Source organism: Toxorhynchites rutilus, chromosome 2 (assembly GCF_029784135.1).
Source record: "Toxorhynchites rutilus septentrionalis strain SRP chromosome 2, ASM2978413v1, whole genome shotgun sequence".
Lineage (NCBI taxonomy): Eukaryota > Metazoa > Arthropoda > Insecta > Diptera > Culicidae > Toxorhynchites > Toxorhynchites rutilus.
The window spans coordinates 74,782,037-74,800,659 of record NC_073745.1 but is presented as its reverse complement, the minus strand read 5'-3'; the positions used below and the strand labels follow the sequence as shown (position 1 = coordinate 74,800,659).

General features: G+C 38.5%; 1 protein-coding gene across 1 annotated transcript in view; it reads right to left on the bottom strand.

The window, feature by feature from the left end:
* Positions 1 to 3,177, bottom strand: part of LOC129770328 (calmodulin) — an 89,395-nt gene extending 86,218 nt beyond the window's left edge. The window contains exon 1 of the mRNA XM_055773066.1: positions 2,809 to 3,177. Coding sequence (XP_055629041.1) covers positions 2,809 to 2,811 — 3 coding nt within the window. The 5' untranslated portion in view covers positions 2,812 to 3,177. The remainder of the gene's footprint in view (positions 1 to 2,808) is intronic.
* Between the last annotated feature and the right edge of the window lie 15,446 nt (positions 3,178 to 18,623).

Sequence of the window (18,623 nt, the reverse complement as noted above, 5' to 3'; positions counted from 1 at the left end):
AACACGTTTTTATTCTAACTATTTAGGCTACAACATCGAGTCCCATCCATAGTAAATTGATTGGATCAAACACTATTGATGCATATCCTACATTACAATACAATACTCAAGCTTGACGAGAGTTACGAACGAAATATTTCACTTTGGTCCGCTCTTTTGGAATTTAAATCGTGAAATTCCAAAAAATTCCAACGGAACCAATTGGGTCAAATTTGATTGACAAAGGCACAAGATGGTTAGTTTTGACATAAAATATAATATGAGAGGATGAGGTTATAGTCAGATTTGATGACCTAGATATTCGAATCCTTATGAAGGCTACTTCATGTTGCATACAAACTTCAATCACACAAAGACGGGACAAAAGCAACAGAACAAATCTCATCTAGTTTCTCAGAGAGCTCAGGAATACATCATATAAACCTCTCTTGTGTATGCGTCTTTTGTGAATAAATTTTGTTCTAACATTCAGAAATTCGTGGAGATTGTACAGACTCGTATTTTCATAAAGTAGATCTATAAAATTTATTAAATCAACTATATCTCTGCGTCTCACAAATATTTATATTGGAATCCATTCATTAATATCATTCACACGGCTCAGACTATCCTTGAATGTACAAGTTGTACCAGCCATACAAATGAAATACAAATTTCTGCATTACTCGAGAATTATTCAAGCAAACGAAACTGAATTTGCCATGCGGAGGTTTTGGGGTGCAATAAATGTTTTAATGGTGGTGAGACACTCCTCTCCCCTCTCCAAGGGAGGCGGGGGGGTGGTCTGCCATACAAATGAAATACATATTTCTGCATTACTCGAGAACTATTCAAGCAAACGAAACCAAATTGAGCATGTGCAGATTTTAGGGTGCAATAAATGTTTCTACGGTGGTATCTTTGTGACAGTGATATTTGATTAAACCCTCAGAACCTCCAAGTGCGATCAAGTAATTTGTTCAAAATCACGATCTGTCTGCGGTAAAATATAAATTCCCTTGATTTTTTGGCGGTATAGTTCCAATGCTTCATGCAAAACAGAGAGATGAAGTGCTGTTCAACATTTGTATATATTGCTGTTAGATAAAATGAAAAGAATTTAGCATAAACAATGATTCTTATAAGACTTCTTGACCAAAACATTTATAGGCGCTTTTCTCGTTCTTAAAAAACGAAAACTATATTAAATTGGTCGTGATTGTTATTCACAAGACTTTCTGATCATTTATTGATTGTTGTCATTAATAAGAAATCTTCCGACGTTTGTTGTAATTTGAATACGAAATTGCGATTGATTGGAGCTAACAACCCCTACTTTCCAATGGCATGAATCACTCAACAATTTTACATAAAACACAATAGCAGAACCGCGCTAATTCACGGACTAACAAGCGACATTCGTTCTTGTTCCGTCCGATAGCTTATGAATCATCCCTCTTGCTCTTCATCACTTCAAACCGAAACAGAATAGCATTATCATCCCCCTCACAGTAGTGGCGTGATCTGTGACCCAATTTCTGTCGGAATCTAGGATATCGTCCTTTTTCCAGAACTTAAAATCCTTTTTTCTCCACTTTTACTAGCAGGGAAATCCTTCACAACCAATCCCACCCGAAAGCCCAACATCACCACTACTAGCACCACCTCCTCCCCCTTTCTCTTTTCAGGACTACCTTTAAGCTCGCAAAGTTGGGGCTCGTTCCGTGGCTCTGTATTCGTGAGCTGCTGCTGGTGCTGCTGCCCGTGAAACGAGAAATCCCAACCCGAGCAGCAGCGGCGGCAACAGACGCAAACGTGAAACGGTTGGTTAATCACGAATAAATGTTGAAAAATAATACAGTCGCACTCGCAGCGAATGGTTTGAGTAAAGTGTACTTTTACTACAACTACATGCTACTGGCCATAGAGAACCACTAGCGAATAGTGTATAGCTTCTTCTCTGGCGTGGTGTGCAAGTTTTATCTCGAATCAGCTAGCAAAAATCTTGTGGTTTCTGTTCGGTATTTCGGTTGTTGGATATTGATTTTCTGCTTATGCTCCGGGTTTAAGATGAAAACAATTAGCATTAATAATCACCGCCTGGGATAATGTTTCGAGAAGAGATTCCGGGTTTAGCAGTGGTCTGATTCTATCCCTCCTGGTCAGGCAATAAAAGGCAATATGTGACAACAGAACAAAAAAATTATCCCGCATTGCGGCAAAATTTGTAATCGTGTTCCGCTCAGTTATCGTGTGTGAGTGGGGCCCAAAGGTAAGACACGGGAGTCTGAGAGAATGAATGCTGCTGTACCCTCGCCGCGAGAACACGCAAGGCGAAAAAAACCCACAGGTGACGAAAACAAAGGCCATACACACGGCTGGCGAAAGTACTTCCTTCGCGTCATCAAAACTCTCGATTGAGTTGATACATTCCATATCAGTCATGTTTCGTTGCTGAAAAATGAACACCGAACTCAGCTCATATCAGGGATCAGAACAAATTTGGGGCAGTGTTTTATCTATCGTGCTGTCGAGTAAATTAGATGATGGAGATTCTCGCGAGATTTCGGTGGAGCTGCTGCTCAGTTGCAGTGTGTGCGTGTCGTCGCTGCGAAGATTACACATCCTACAGTATCACTCATGGCAGGAAAAGCGCCTCTTGCAATAAGTTGAAAAAGTTAATTTTCACCGTTCGACGGGTTGAGCTCCAAAGGGAACTGTCTCAATCGGAGCCATTTTCCACTCTCGGCAATTTGTTCTTTTCATCTTGCAGATAATAGCCAGCAAAACGGTACCTGGACAGGAAACTGTTTCTTTTATATTGCTTACCATTTTTTGCTTTATCTAATCTGCAACTTCTCCGGTTTTAAAAAGGTGGTCACCAGCTCCCACTTCCTGCGGAACTTCAACTGTTGCTGCTGTGCACTTGTTTCTTCCTGGGGCACAGGCCAAGTTCTACACTAGAGCGAGCTTTCTTCTAATTGTATCGCCGATGAATAATTGCTATTTTCGCTTAGAAACGACTGGATTTGTTTTATTATTTCGACTATTCACACACAAAGGTAGAGAGAACAATCCGGGATCACCTCACACCACTCTGACTGACTGACAAATGATGGCTGCTTTGCTATCTTAGCAGAAAAAGGGAAATACTTTTTCAAGTCTGTATTCCACGACAGTTCAAATTCAACTGCTTTCTGCTCGATGACGGGGCGAGCTACAAACTGTTTCAAGTTTTCGATGTGCGGTTGTGTGAGAGCACGACTGTGTGTACGTGTGCTGAGCAGAGCAATCGACACAACGCCAAGTGAAGTGCTTTTGCAAGCAAACCGCTAGAATTCTCTCTGTGAGGTACGCTAGAACGGGAGAGAATAAATTATTTTGCAGTGGAGCTTTCCAGACGAGCAACGGATAGGCTCCCGTGCGTTGAGAGGTTCTTTATGTGTGAGTTTATGGTGAGCTCGCTGCGCCGTATATGGTTTATGCTTCATGATGGAGCATAGTGGATACGCCAGGTTTCGACTTGTGGTTAAAATTGTATATAAAAATTCGAAAATTGTTGCATAACAGTAATATTAACGTATAACAATGGTTTTATGGTTCGAACATCTTTACTGCACCAGTTCGGTTCTTGTTTTTAAGGGACTTTAACCCAAAGCTCATTCGTCCCTGTAAGAAAGTTTAAATCTTGGTGAACAGGCCGGTTTCTTTCATGAATCGGATCACTTTATTCTCGAAAGGTGGAGGTGGGGAAAGTACTAACCCTTACTGCACCGTTTCCTTACACCGGTTTATATACCCAATTTTAAACCGCGCCCGAATCTGGTTTGTCTGCTTTACTTTCTCTGTTGAGGCGGTTTGTATGGGGGCGCGCTGTTGTTTTTATGCTTAGCTTAGAACGAATGTATATAAAATGAGGCGGCCATCACACAAGTGAGAAGCGATGTTTAGTATCTGAGTTCTGCACCGTGTTCATTTTGTGCTTACTTGTTGACGTAGGATTACGTCTTTCGGGAACATATTGGGGTACAAATTGAAAATCGAAAATCGAGCACATCGTGAAAATTGTCCAATTTCAAATGCTTATTGCTCAGTCATTTCATGATGGATTTTTTTTTTTTTATCTTCGCTTATTTTTCGTCGGCCTATTTCCGCCACTTTAGTGCCAATCACCGACATCAGGGAGGCGACTCCACCTGTTCCTACCTATCAGACTCAACAACTCATGAGCCGGGCCAACTTCTTTTACTTCCGCTCCGAAGGAAGACGTAACCAGAGATTTTTCGCCTCAGAAAATCCCAACGACGCCAGCTGGGATTGAACCCAGGCCGATCGGATTGTGAGGCTGTTACGCTAACCATACAACCACTGGCGCCGTCATCATGATGGATTGTTGAGATTTTTGTGTCAATCTATTTCGGCGCTCCATAACAATTTTTACATTGAATAAAATTATATATGTCATGAAACTAACCAACGAAAAATTGGAAAATCTCAACCCCTATCCCAACGGAAATACCCACTTCTGATTGGTCGAAATTGACGACACATGCAGCGGCTCGTGTACTTACAATTATTGGTCAGTTATTTCCTAATGGATTTACGAGACATTTGCTTCAATCGATCAGAGCACTCCATAACAATTCATCACAATTGATAATATATTAATATCATATGAAACTAACTAGCAAACAATCAAAAAATCCCCAAACGGAAATATCTCGTTCTGATTGGTCGAAAATGAAGATACGGAGAAATCGGCACATCAAAGTAGAGGAAACTTTCGTTCCCACCGAAGTGTATTCCCTAACAGAGACATCTAGACCAAACTGCCTGGGGGAAATCGGCATTGCAAATACATGAAAGTAGGGGGAGCTTTTGTTCCCACCGAAATGTATTCCTTAACAGAGACATGAAAACCAAGCTGCCTGGGGGAAATCGGCATTGCAATTACATGAAAGTAGGGGGAGCTTTTGTTTCCACCGACATGTATTCCCTAACAGAGATTTCAAATCCAAGGTGTCTGGGGGAAATCAGCATATAGATAACCTCGTGGTCGATAGTTTAACTAACGACGCGCACAAATGGATAGTGCTCATTGTAACTAGCGTGGGCATTGCTGATTGCATACGTGCTGGCGAATAAGTAGGGAGCGATGAATGAGTGATTTCTTTTTATTTTCGTTCCAATAAGAATTTAAAGCGAAAATGGAAATGGGTTGAGTAAACGCTCAGAAAGTAAGAATTATAAATGAAATTACCTTTTCCATTTCAAATATATTTTCTCTATTGAAAACATAAAACTTTTCTTTGCTGATGAGAAAACTTGATAATTGTGTTCGATAATGATAATTATTTTATATTACATTGATGAGGTTTTTTTTTCTTTTTTCTTTTTTTTCATCCATGCATAACACAGGAGCCACCTCGTCCAGGACCACAGAGGACGGCTTTCATCTCATTTCACTTAGGCATCTTCTATCGTGATACGCACCATCAAATTACTAATCACCATCTTTCTATCATTATCACTCGGTTATGGACATTGTGGTGGAGTGAACATAATACCAAACAATACAATAACAACCAGACAAAACGGCCCATTTCAGGGCCACCAATCACTATCGAAGAGTTTAACAATGTAATTTTTCAAACATATCCAAAATCAGCATGTAACAGATAGCCTAACGGAATCCTACGTCAACTATGCGGTCGTGTCTCGGATACAACCCTCCTGTGATTTTTTTTCTGAGTTCAGTGCATTTCGTACCAAGGGAGAATACGTGTTTGTTATGAACACGCGCTGATGATAATTAAACTCGAGCGCAGCGCAGCGTATGTTTTCTAAAACTGGTTATCGGCGTACTTGTACTTTATTGTACGTTCTCTAGTGGTTTTACACAAAATAATGTAATTATGCAATACTCAAACCGATATTAGTCATGATCCAGATATCAGCCATAATATGCGAAAAGCTAATCGGAAACTTCCTCGAAAAAAACAGTGTTACTGGCACAATTCAAATTTTGCTCATCGGAACGGGAGTAACAAAAATCAAGAGTTTGCAACTCTACTACACACTGACTTCAGTTCGAAGGCTTTTGTAGCCAATCCTTCTAGGTACTCTCCTCAAGCAAGATCAGGTGATGGTTCTGAGATGGATCATTTCGAACCTGAATTACGATCCCTTGTCACGGCTCCTTTCCGGTGACTTGATTTGTATTCCTTTATGCAAGTTCTTTTGATTTAAACGAAGCCAGAATGCCCGTTGTTCGTATTCGATCAACAGGTTTCATCAGTTTCACAGGGGACGTTTCTTCTGAATATCGTTTCCATTTAGTTGCTTCATTTGAATCACCTTCTTTTATAATAAATATTGTTTCTTATTAGGTTGAGAAAAAATTGTTAGGGGTTGTATCTAGGACACGACAGCATATTTTCGACGTAGAACTACGCAATTATATTATGCAATCCACGTGTTTACCACTCCGAATATTATTTTAGAATGCATCGAAATTTTTGTAATAGATTATGTTCTTCGTTACAAATACATTTGATGAACGTCCTTTTACATTTGATATGATGCCTGGGACTACCGAAATATATGAGCGGAAGAATTGTCAAACGATCATTGTATTTTGCATTTCCCTCTGAAATTATTGCACATCTCATGTTTACGTAGTTCTCGAACCGCGAAGGTTCATTCACCTCTAGTATCTGAAATGACGATTTCACCAGGCTTCTCAGTTGAAAAGTACGTTTTAGGGAAACATATTCCGGTCTGCATAACGACAAGCGAGTACAAAAGTACTCAACACCAAAAAATATCCCCGACTTGCATGTTTTGACAAAGCGGATTCCCCTAGGCACATTGATTATGAAGTCCGTGTTAGGGAAACACAACTCGGTGGGAATAAGAATACCCCCGACTTTCATGTATATTTGCAAAGTGGATTTCCACAGGTACATCGATTTTGAAGTCTGTGTTGGGGAAACTGTAAATCGGGCCAATCAAAACTTGGCAGTTAGAGCGTTTAGATAACGCTAGACATTTTACAGTTATTCAATTGTTCATCTCATGAAAAATTAATTTTTTTTTAATTGTGATAGACGTGTAAAAACATTTCCTATCAATTGATGCAAACATCCTTCCGATCAGTTTAGAAATGTTCGAGTTAAAAGCATTCGAAGTATGGGTATGGTTAGCACATAAATCGGCAGAATAAATGTATGGGAATAAAGGAAGTTCTTCCAGTTTTCATGAATTTAAATCGTTTAGAGATTAGCGAATTGTAATATATAGCATTTCAAACAAATCTTAGAGAATTTCCGATTCGATTGGTATGCAAATCATGGGAATTCGTTCACAGTGAAAATAGTTGTAAACGTTAAGTTTATTTCACAAAAACGTGACCTGTTTTCTGATTTGGCACCCTTCCTGAAAGACGTAGTTCTACGTCAAAAAAATCCATTATTTTTGCGTGAAATACAAAACTTTATTTAAAATGTTTCGATTTGAGTCAAACAAGCACCGTTTTGTTGTATAATTTGTTGCCATTTTAATGGTAGCTTAATAATGCCTCTCTCATAAAAGTCTTGGTCCTAATTGGCGAGAAACTCTAGTATTTTCACAATCTTCTCTCGATCCCAATTTCTTATCACACAGGAAGTTTCTCATAGCGAGAAAAAGGTGGTAATCGCTTGGTTCCAGCTCGGGACTATATGGTGAATGCTTGAAACTTTTTACCCCAGCTCCTGGAGTTTCTGGCGAGTCACTAATGGAATACAACACCTCTTCTGTTGGCCAATTCTGGCCGTTTTTGGTCAATCGCTGGCTTCAAACGGTCCAGTTGTTAACAATAGAAATCTGAATTTAACGTGTGCCCATACGGAAGTAATTCATAATAAATTATTCCTTTCAAGTCCCACCAAATATACAGTAGAAGCTCCCTGGACGTTAGTCCTGGATGGCGACCGTTTGATCATGATCGTTTTTGCACTATTTGTCGTATGTGTCCCATTTCTCATCCCCAGTCACCATCCGTTTATGAAATGGGTCGATTTCATACCGTTTTGCCAAGACTTCACAGATGAAAATTCGATCCATCATGTTTTTTTGTGTTAATTGGTGTGACACCCAAACATTGAGCTTTTTTTAAATCCAGTTCTATGAGAGAGCAACAAATTATACAAAAATGCATATTGACTCAAATCGGGCAGTTCGAAACATCTTTAATAGAGTTTTGAATTTCACGCAAAAATAATGGATTTGGTTCTCCAACCTATTATGTATTACCTTTGTGTTTTTTCATGCGTACAATTGCTGAAAAAAATGAAAGAATTTAAGTTAAGTTATTTTTTAACCGAGGGGTTTTGTTTTATTGACCGTTGAATTTAAATATAATTATTTATTTATTATTTTAACCTATAGACAAACAGCTCTTTCTTAATCGTATCAACAATAAACAAATCATATTACACTTAGATTTAAAAAAAATCTCACGACAGTAAAATTGTTGAGCACATTTGAGCCGACTACAAAAAAGGTTGTGTGACCAAACAAAAATATGTTCTACCGAGTTGTTGACTTCGAGTGAGTACCAAACTAATGGACAATTCTTCGAACGTTCAAACTGCGCTTTTCTACATATGAGCAGGCGGATGGCCTGAGTAGGTCTAAATGTTCATCCGACAAATGACAGACGAGCAGTTTGTATTGTTTTTTTTTGTTTTTGACGAAGTTATCAAAGACGATGTAACTTGTAATTAGAATACTTGTAACTTGTAATAAAACAATATGGCAGGAACTTTGAAAACTCGTTTGATCGTAGTAGTGTGCAATGAACAAAATTTAGATCAAAAAGCTCTCCTTTGTAGTATGTAGTAAGTACTCATAGGCGTTTTTTAATTGAGGGACTGAGATGGCATCTGGTTGTTTATTTACAATCGAAGAGGGTCGCGAATATGAAATGATTTTTTTAGTATTGTTCAATATATACAAATAACATCAAGTAATAGTTTTCATTCAAATTTTATCAATTTCAAATTTGCTTCGAGCCACTAATCTGATAGGGAGGAATCTGCTTCATTAACACGATCGAATAATTTCGAAGTTTGTTTTGCGTGCACATTTGCTTTGCACGATTAAATTTGAGTTCAACGAATTGTAGGATTTAAAAAAATCAAATTCGTTCGGATCGTGAAATTTGAAATTTGATCGAATTTCGGTATAAGTTTGAGCTCTGGCCGTTGGAACCACCATGAAAGTCTACACCTCTAAAAAGGGAATCGCATCATGAAAATGCTCCATCCAACTCATCGTACCTTACCCAGACTTTTTAAGTGAACCTTCTTGATTTCTTGTGTTTACTGGTTGATTCGAAAATTGAGAATGTCGTTGAAAGGTTCTTATTTCGAGAGAAGAGAAAAGGTGATAGAAAGCGTGAGGATTGAAGTGAATGGAATAAAGCCGTTCAAAAATGTTAACGCCAGTGGGAAATACAGTGGACTAAGTTTCGTGCCTACGAACTACGAACGTGGAAAATAATTGAATTACCGAATTGCAAATTTCATTGTAGAAAGACAATAGTTGAACTAAACAACAACTCACCGTATGTGGTTAATTAAATGTTGACCAATCAACCAATCCCGACGTTTAAAAGTCATGGGAATATCCTGAAAGCTAGATGACGGAGTCAATATGGCTTGACCGACAGACAACAAAAACACGAAAAAGCATTTGCGAAATGTTGCTTGCTAGAAACAAGAGAAAGTCATTTCTGCATTGAATCATGACCGGGGTCAAAAAGTAGGTATGTCTTCGAATTACTAGCGTAAAAGATCATATGAGCTTAATTTATATTTAATTAACATATGATATTTATGTCGATATATGTTGACGGGACCAACTGGCTACATCGACCGTAAGGTATGTTCGCTTCGAAAAAAAAACGCATTGTTATGTATTTTCTATGACTAGCAAGATATAATCTGGTGCGACTTTCTGAAAATCAGTCAAACTTTTGATAGTGAACGTTACTGTAAACAGTTGATCGAATTGAACCGTGCTCTGCTCCAAAAAAAATTGAAATGTCGAAAAAGTTATATTTTAATACAATTTTCCGTCACACTGAGAAAAACTGGTCAAGGAAGGGAGCTACTAAATTGGATCAATTACCACATGCGGTTGATTCACCGGACATGGCTTCTTCCAATTTTTTCAGCACTTAAATTCATACAAAAATGGTTCGATAAGTGGTTTGACTCAAAAACAATATTCATGAAAGGGAAATGCATAGCTTTCAATGACCTCTACTTTAAATACAATATTTTAAACCATTCAAGAACAATAAACGTGTATTTTAATGGAAACTCCCAATTTCCCATTCATCATACTCCTGGTAAATTTAGATACCTCTCGATAATATAATGAGCTACACAAATAGGAATTATATTCATTCGCAAAGTTAAATATCGGATAATATGGGATTTCTCTGCGCACAGTTTTTATTTAGATCTATTTTAATATGACGTTTTGTGATAAATTCGTAAACATCACGTTCAGGTTAATTATTCAAATTATTCATATCCCACAATTTATTCAGGGAATAAAGAAGCCCATCAGGAAACTACTTTTGGTCATTTTCATCATTATACCACAGTGCGCTAAAACGTTTTCCTAGCCCGGAAAGCTCTCCCATTTCGTAGTCTTCGCTTGCCGCCGATTCTGGTGTGCGTGGTTGCGATGCGTGTCACTATTACTGCGCAGAAATGTCGCAATGCACACAAAACTTTTCCTATTGCCTTCGCCCCTTCGACCGTACTCTGAGCGAAGTTGTTGGAGCTGCTCGAATGCCACTGCCATCCGTTTGCATATTCGATAAAACACTTCATTATCACAGCGGGAAACATTCTCTGGAATGGGTTCGAACGCAGAGCAGCGGAGGGTCTCCAAAAGCATTTAGCTGTTCCACAATAAGCTGGTTCGCGGGGTCGGGGAGGCTCGCTACATCCTTGTCAAATATGGCGGAACTCCATCTGTTTGAAAGCCCCCGATTGCGGATACACTTGCAGGTCGCTCCAGTGCACAAACACCACCATACCAATTTGAGACGCTCTCAGCTTTTCCGTTCTCATCATCGTCATCATCCCATAGTATACCGATTCTTGTTTGTAAGTAGCGTTTTTATGGATGCAAATTTTTGCCCTGCGCGTCACCTGCACCGTGGCCACCCCACGACAAGCAATTACCGCTGGTCTCTTTCCGTGACAGTTCAACCAACTGAAAACATACAATACTCTTCCATGCTAGAATAGCTGGCTATAGATGACTATTTTGTTCGAGTCTCTGCCATCGTATCATTTTGAGGGGAATTCAAGATTATCACATTGTTTTAATGTGAACTTTGGAATCTCATGAATCTATTTGGTTTCTTGTTCTCTCCCGCAGAAGTCACCGGTACAATCTCGCTAATTGAAATGTGTCTTTTAGAACAATTCAAAATATTCTTGTACGTTGAATGTGATAAATCGTAATCACAATGAGAGATTGCTTCGAATGATGATTATCATTAAGCTCAAATTTGGACTCCACACCTAAATCAAACCAAAAAGCATAAACGATTGACTTTACGTCGATGATAGCAACAACGAGAGCCAAAAATGGAGCCTTGCTAAATCGAGTTTAAATTCGCTACAGTCCTTAGGGGGAAACAGCGTGGCGCCAGAGAAGGGTTTGGGTGGATGTGTGAAATTGCAAAAAAAAAAATAAACATCCTGCAGCGGGTGAAAGCATACCGAAAGTTTCAGTCAGATACGTCGAACGTGAAATTGTTGAATTATGAATTGGATGTATTGGAGCCTAGGGGATTGGGCATCCGATAAAAGTTGTCGCGCAAATGGACGGTACTATAAAGAAATGGATGGCACGAAGTGCCAAATAGAATTTACACATGTGATTTTTTTTTTATCTAATTACTGATTATCTGTTGTAGTGTTGTATATTTTTTCTAGTATTTTAATTATCCATATTATGGAATAAACTATGATATCGAACATCGGACATCGTAGATCACTAAAAACGCATGAAAGCACCATGTCTACCGTGTTCAGATCGAACCTTCAACCAATATTACTTTTTGCAGATCCGAAAAGAATATTTTAGAGATAGAGATCAGGATCTTACAAAGAAGTGCTTTGAGGACAGAGATGCAGTGTGTACCTAAAATATAGAGCACAAGCATATTTCGGCCAACTTTCAAGTGTGGATTGTTATCCGACATCTGATTCTTCTTTCACCATTCAACGGGAAATTTTCTATAGTTCAATATTTTATATATATATATATATATATATATATATATATATATATATATATATATATATATAAGTTAACTACGAGACCAACCTTAACCCCCGAAGTGTCAACCCTGGGATGAACACGACTCCAAATTTACCTGAAGATAAGCAGTGCCCGCTCGAACAACTCAGAGCCCTACAACAGATACAACAACAACAAGCAGTTGCTCTCGAACTTTTAGAAAATAAGGAAACGATCCTAAATAAACAATGACAATGTTTGCCACACCGTAGTTAGACAGTAAAGATAAGCAACGAACAATAAGGACCGAAATAGCAATAAACGATTTAGATCATTAGCAGTATCTCACATTCAGGGAAAACACAACACAATGCCGATAATAGCAGCAATAAAAAGGATCGAAGGATCGATAGGGAAATATAGAACAAACAGGTAGAAATAGGAAGTTAGGAGTAAAATGTAATGATGAATAAAAATCAGTTGGTATTTTAGCTTCAAGAGAACAACATCTCTTTTATTTCAAATATATCACCTCCCGAACGTAAGTTATGTAACTGGCGCAGTCGAAAGCCCGGGGAGAGCGATAAATCGGTAAAAGTGTTAGTGCATCGGAAAATCGAAGTGTGTGGTTCGCGACTCAGTGCAAATCGGAAGAATTTCGCCGCGAGTGAAGTGAACAAACGCAGCGATCAGGACGGAGCAACGTCGGACGAGAGATTTATTGCCACACCCGGAGCGAGCAACCTACCTGGACGCACCCGCTCGTAAGCACCACTGGCGGAACACCAGTTGGTTCGAGGTGAGTCACCCAAAGGGTTTTCTTACAAATCTTTCGCTTCCCTCTTTTCTATCCGGCTACCTGGCAAAGGTACGCCATCCGCTATAGATAATAATTTCATTCCAACTAACACTAGGATAAGAAACAAAAAGTTGAATTCCGACCATAAATAAGAGTAACAAGAGAAGAAAGAGTGATTCTCTCTAGCTAAATTGAATACCGGTCGTGAATAAGTGCGTAAAAACGTAATTAGTGTCAACCAATTAGTTTATGATTACAAGAAAAATGGCCGACGAAATCCAGAAAAGGATTGACGAGCTTCTAGCTCAACTGGAACTTCAGAGAACAAAAATCGCCGGGTTGGAGGCAATCACTGCTTCAACTAGCGGAAATAATGGCCAATCGCCCCCTACTAGCTCATTAGGGATGATTATGGCAACAAAATTTGATGGATCCCGAGTACCGGACGCGATCAAGATGATCCCCTCCTACAACGGCGACCCTAAAACCCTTTCATCCTGGCTCAATTCAGTAGATAGCAAACTCGAGTTTGCTAAAAAACTGTGTCCCACGCCAGAAGAGCAGAATAGAGCTTTACCCTTATGGTACAGCATTATTCGAGATAAAGTTGTTGATAAAGCCAATGACGTGTTGGTGCAGAACCACACATCCACTGATTGGCTTGAAATAAAACAAACACTCGAAGAATACTTTGGAGATAAAAGGGACTTAAGCACCCTAACCACCAAAATAAATTATTTGCAACAAAATTCAAAAACTATAGAGGAATTTTATAATGAATGTCGAGAGCTACTAGCCGACATCACTGCAAAAATATTGTTGCATCAGGAAATGCGCATTTGCGCTAGAACCCTGACAGAAAATTACGAATGTATGATAACTAATGCATTCATGGACGGGTTAAGAGAACCGTATTCGACACTCGTTAGAGTGTCGCGTCCAGGAAATTTGAACGAGGCACGTCAAAGTGCTACCGAACAATTTAACGCGGCTCAACGAAAAAAGGAAAGGAACAATAAAACAGCTTTTAGACCACCAATGCCGCAGTATAACACTTGGCAAAATAATAAATACCCAGCTCCACTCCACTTTTCCCAACCATCATTCAAAAGGCAACCCTCTCAGAATCTACAATACCAGAAACCTTCTTTTCAAAACACACAAAAAGGCCATTCTATCCAAATCCCCAGTTTCAAAAACAAACAATTCCATATATTAAATCTGATCCATCAGGACAGCCCAAACAACAAGTACCTTTTCAAAAGTGGGGAGCTCAATTAAACAATTGCGAAACTACGCAATATAAAAATTACGAACAGCGTCATGAGCACTCGCAAGAGCACTGTGCTTCAGAACAAAATTACGAAACAATTGTGATGCCAATCAATACAAATGAATACGAGAACACTCCAGAAAACATAGAACCAGATATGACGGAAGAATTAAATTTTCATTCAGCCTTCGACCACCAGACAGGAAACTAGCAAACAATTTTCTTCCTTTTCTTGAGATAAGTCTTAAGAATCGGAAACCGCTCCGATTACTGATTGATACGGGAGCAAATCAAAACTATATCACCCCAAATATTGTCCCAAAACCAGCAATAGATCGAGGCCCTAGACATAAAATTAAAAATATCAACGGAACTCATGACGTCGAGGAATTTACGCTTTTCAATCCATTTGCAAAATTTTCAGAGGATATTCCGTCTCAAAAGTTTTTTCTATTCAAATTTCATAACTATTTCGATGGATTGATCGGTTTTGAAACCCTTCGGTCATTAAATGCAATTATTGATACCGCGTCAAATTCATTACAGATAGGAAGCTTTACTATACCCTTACACAAAAAATTTCCTGACACAATCACACTTAACGCTAATGAAACACAAGTAGTTACCATTCCTACCTCGAAACCAAACGGCGATTTCTTGATTGAACATGAAGTAGCAATAGCCCCTATGATTGGTATACTAGCTGGACTATACCACTATCATGATCAGAAGGCTTATGTCATGATACACAACTACGATTCAGACAATAAACAAATAAATATTTGTGACCTAATAGAAGTTGAAATTAATAACTTCGAAACGCAGTCATCCTTCTATCCACTCGTGCCCCAAAACGAGCACAAGAACCTTTTTAACAAAATACGACACGAAAATTTGAATAATGAAGAAAGGCAAAGGCTTTTCAAACTTCTCCACCAATTTCAAGACGTATTTTATAATGATGGAGAAAAACTAACATTTACAAACGCTACTCGACATCATATTAACACTGTGGATAAACTTCCCGTCTATTCGAAAACATATCGCTACCCATTTTGCCAGAAGGAGGAGGTTCAGCAGCAGGTAAATCAAATGCTAGAACAAGGTATTATTCGAGCTTCAGATAGCCCTTATAATTCGCCCGTCTGGATTGTACCTAAGAAGCTTGATGCTTCCGGACAACGGAAATGGAGATTGGTGATCGATTATCGCAAGCTTAATAGCAAAACGGTGGACGATCGATACCCGATCCCAAATATCACCGATATCTAGTATAACTGGGAAAATGTCAGTATTTTTCCACCCTTGATTTAACATCAGGATTCCACCAAATCGAAGTCGACTCAAAAGACATTCGTAAAACAGCATTTAGTGTTGATGGAGGACACTACGAGTTTATTCGGATGCCTTTCGGCTTGAAGAATGCACCCGCTACCTTTCAAAGGGTAATGGATAACATTCTTAGAAAGCACATTGGAACACGATGCTTAGTTTACATGGATGATATAATCATCTTCGCAACTAGCCTACAAGAGCACTTGTTAAACCTGAAATTAATTCTAGAAACCCTCAGAGAGTTCAATATGAAGATACAAGTTGATAAGTGCGAGTTTCTTCAGAAAGAAGTTGCGTTTCTAGGACATGTAATAACCTCTGAAGGAGTGAAACCCAATCCCGGAAAAATCAACGTAATTAAACAATGGCCAATACCGAAAAACGAGAAGGAACTAAAAGGGTTCCTTGGAGTAATCGGATACTATAGAAAATTTATCAGAGATTTTGCGAAAATTGCAAAATCTCTTACGCAACGGCTTCGTAAGGGCGAGAAGATCAAACACACAAGTGAGTTCATCTCAGCCTTCAACCGTTGTAAGGACATTTTAACAAGTATCCATGTCCTCCAATACCCTGACTTTTCCAAACGCTTTATACTTACCACTGATGCATCGAATTATGCATTAGGTGCAGTTTTATCCCAAGGCCCTATCGGTAAAGACAAACCCATTGCCTTGGCATCACGCACCCTAAGCAAAACCGAAGAAAAATACTCAGCCATTGAAAAAGAACTCCTCGCCATTGATTGGGCATGTAAATATTTCAGGCCATACTTATACGGTCGGAAGTTCACGTTATATACCGACCACAAACCATTGACATACGCACTCAATTTAAAAACTCCAAACGACAGACTCATACGCATGAAACTGCGTCTGGAAGAATTCGACTACGAGATTCAATACCGTTCCGGCAAACAAAATGTAGTAGCCGACGGGTTATCGCGAGTCACTCAAGAGTTAAATTCAAATGAAACAGAATCGTTACCGGATGCATCAACCGCACGTTCCACAGATTCTGACAATGACATCCCTATAAGAATGACCGAATCTCCACTTAACTTTTTCAAACATCAAATTCTTATCAAGAAGGGAGATAGAAATACTGAAACATTAGAACAAATTTTCCCAGGAGTCCAAAGACGCACTTTGATGAGAGCAACATTTGGTGTCTCTATAGCTATAAAGATATTTCGGGACTATATGCATTCTTCAAGAGTTAACTGCATTCTTTGCCCGGAAGAATGGGTAAATACCCTACAAGCAACATATAGGAACCACTTCTCTCGTGCAAAATCATTTAAAATTGTATTAACACAATCCATATTGCAGGACCTTACCACTATAGAAGAACAAGATAGAGTTATAGAAGCCACACACGGCAGAGCCCACCGAGGAATAGAAGAAAACCAATCAGCAATTGCGAGAAATTTCTACTTCCCTCGAATGAGAGACAGGATACAGAAATTTATCAACTTTTGTGTCACCTGTCTTGAATGTAAGTACGAAAGAAATCCCTACAAAATAACCTTTTCAGATACCCCAATTCCACAAAAACCTTTAGACATCCTTCATGTTGATATCTACATTTCCTCTCCGAATCTTTTTATAACAGCCATTGACAAATTGTCAAGATACGCTATCCTTATACCTCTAAAATCCCGCTCTATACCCGATGTTAAAAAAGGCATTACCAAACTTCTCACTACTTACGGAACCCCTAAAATGATAGTCTATGATAATGAGGTTGCTTTCAAATCCCCAGAAATTCAAGGACTTCTCCAAAGACTGAATGTTGAATCATATTTTACACCTTCTGGACATAGCGAGGTGAATGGTATCGTAGAACGATTTCATTCAACTCTTACCGAAATCTTTTTATGCATGAAACAAAAATATACCGATATGTCAGCAAAAGATTTGTACAAAATAGCAACTGCATTATACAATAGCACGATTCATTCAGCAACAAAGTTGAAACCAATCGAGATCTTTTTTGGTATCAAAGATGGCGATGAACGCCCATTGAACATAGATAGAATCTTAGAAAACAGAAATCAAATTTTCGACGAAGTCATAAATAAAATTCAACAATATCAAGAAAAAACAAGAGAAAGACACAATTTAAAAAGAGAGGAAGAACCTGTCCTAAACGAAAATGAAATAGTTTACCAAAAAGCACAAGGCATAAAATCTAAACGAAAACCAAAATATAGAAAACAAAAGGTCAAGCGAAATTATAGGAAAACATTCACAGACTATAGAAACATTAAAATCCATAAAAGTAAAATTAAAAGAAGAAGGCACAGTATTCAAATTCATCGCAGGAACACCTGATGCAGAGGATCTGAGAATAATTAATTGTACAATGAACGAACTGATCAACAAAAAAACAATGAACAGCTCAAGATTAATTTTCAAATAAGCGAAAGAGTTTCACAAATTACCAACACTATCAATAAAATCGTGGAGAATTCTTTCACAAACAAACTTATATTGGACGAAATTGAAACGATAACAACAATATTAAACATCGATAACATCAACCATCTTCTTGACAGTATCCAGGATGCAGTAACTTTATCAAAAAGCTCGCTTGTTAGCAACAAAATACTATCTTTGAGAGAAATAAACGCTATAAGGACACTGTTGCAAGATCAAGGCGTCGCAGTAAATTTTCCGGATGAGGCTCTACAATTTGTAATCCCGAAATTGGCGCTGAGAGACGATATACTTTTATATATACTTAATGTTCCCCAGCTGGAAAATACAACATCAGACATCATTAGAATTAACCCATTGGTAAACAACAACCGTATCCTACACCAGAATCCAACCTACATAATTAAAAGGAACAACAATCTTTACACAACAACAAAACCCGAAGATTTTGTCCAGAAATCATCATTCCTGAACGAGT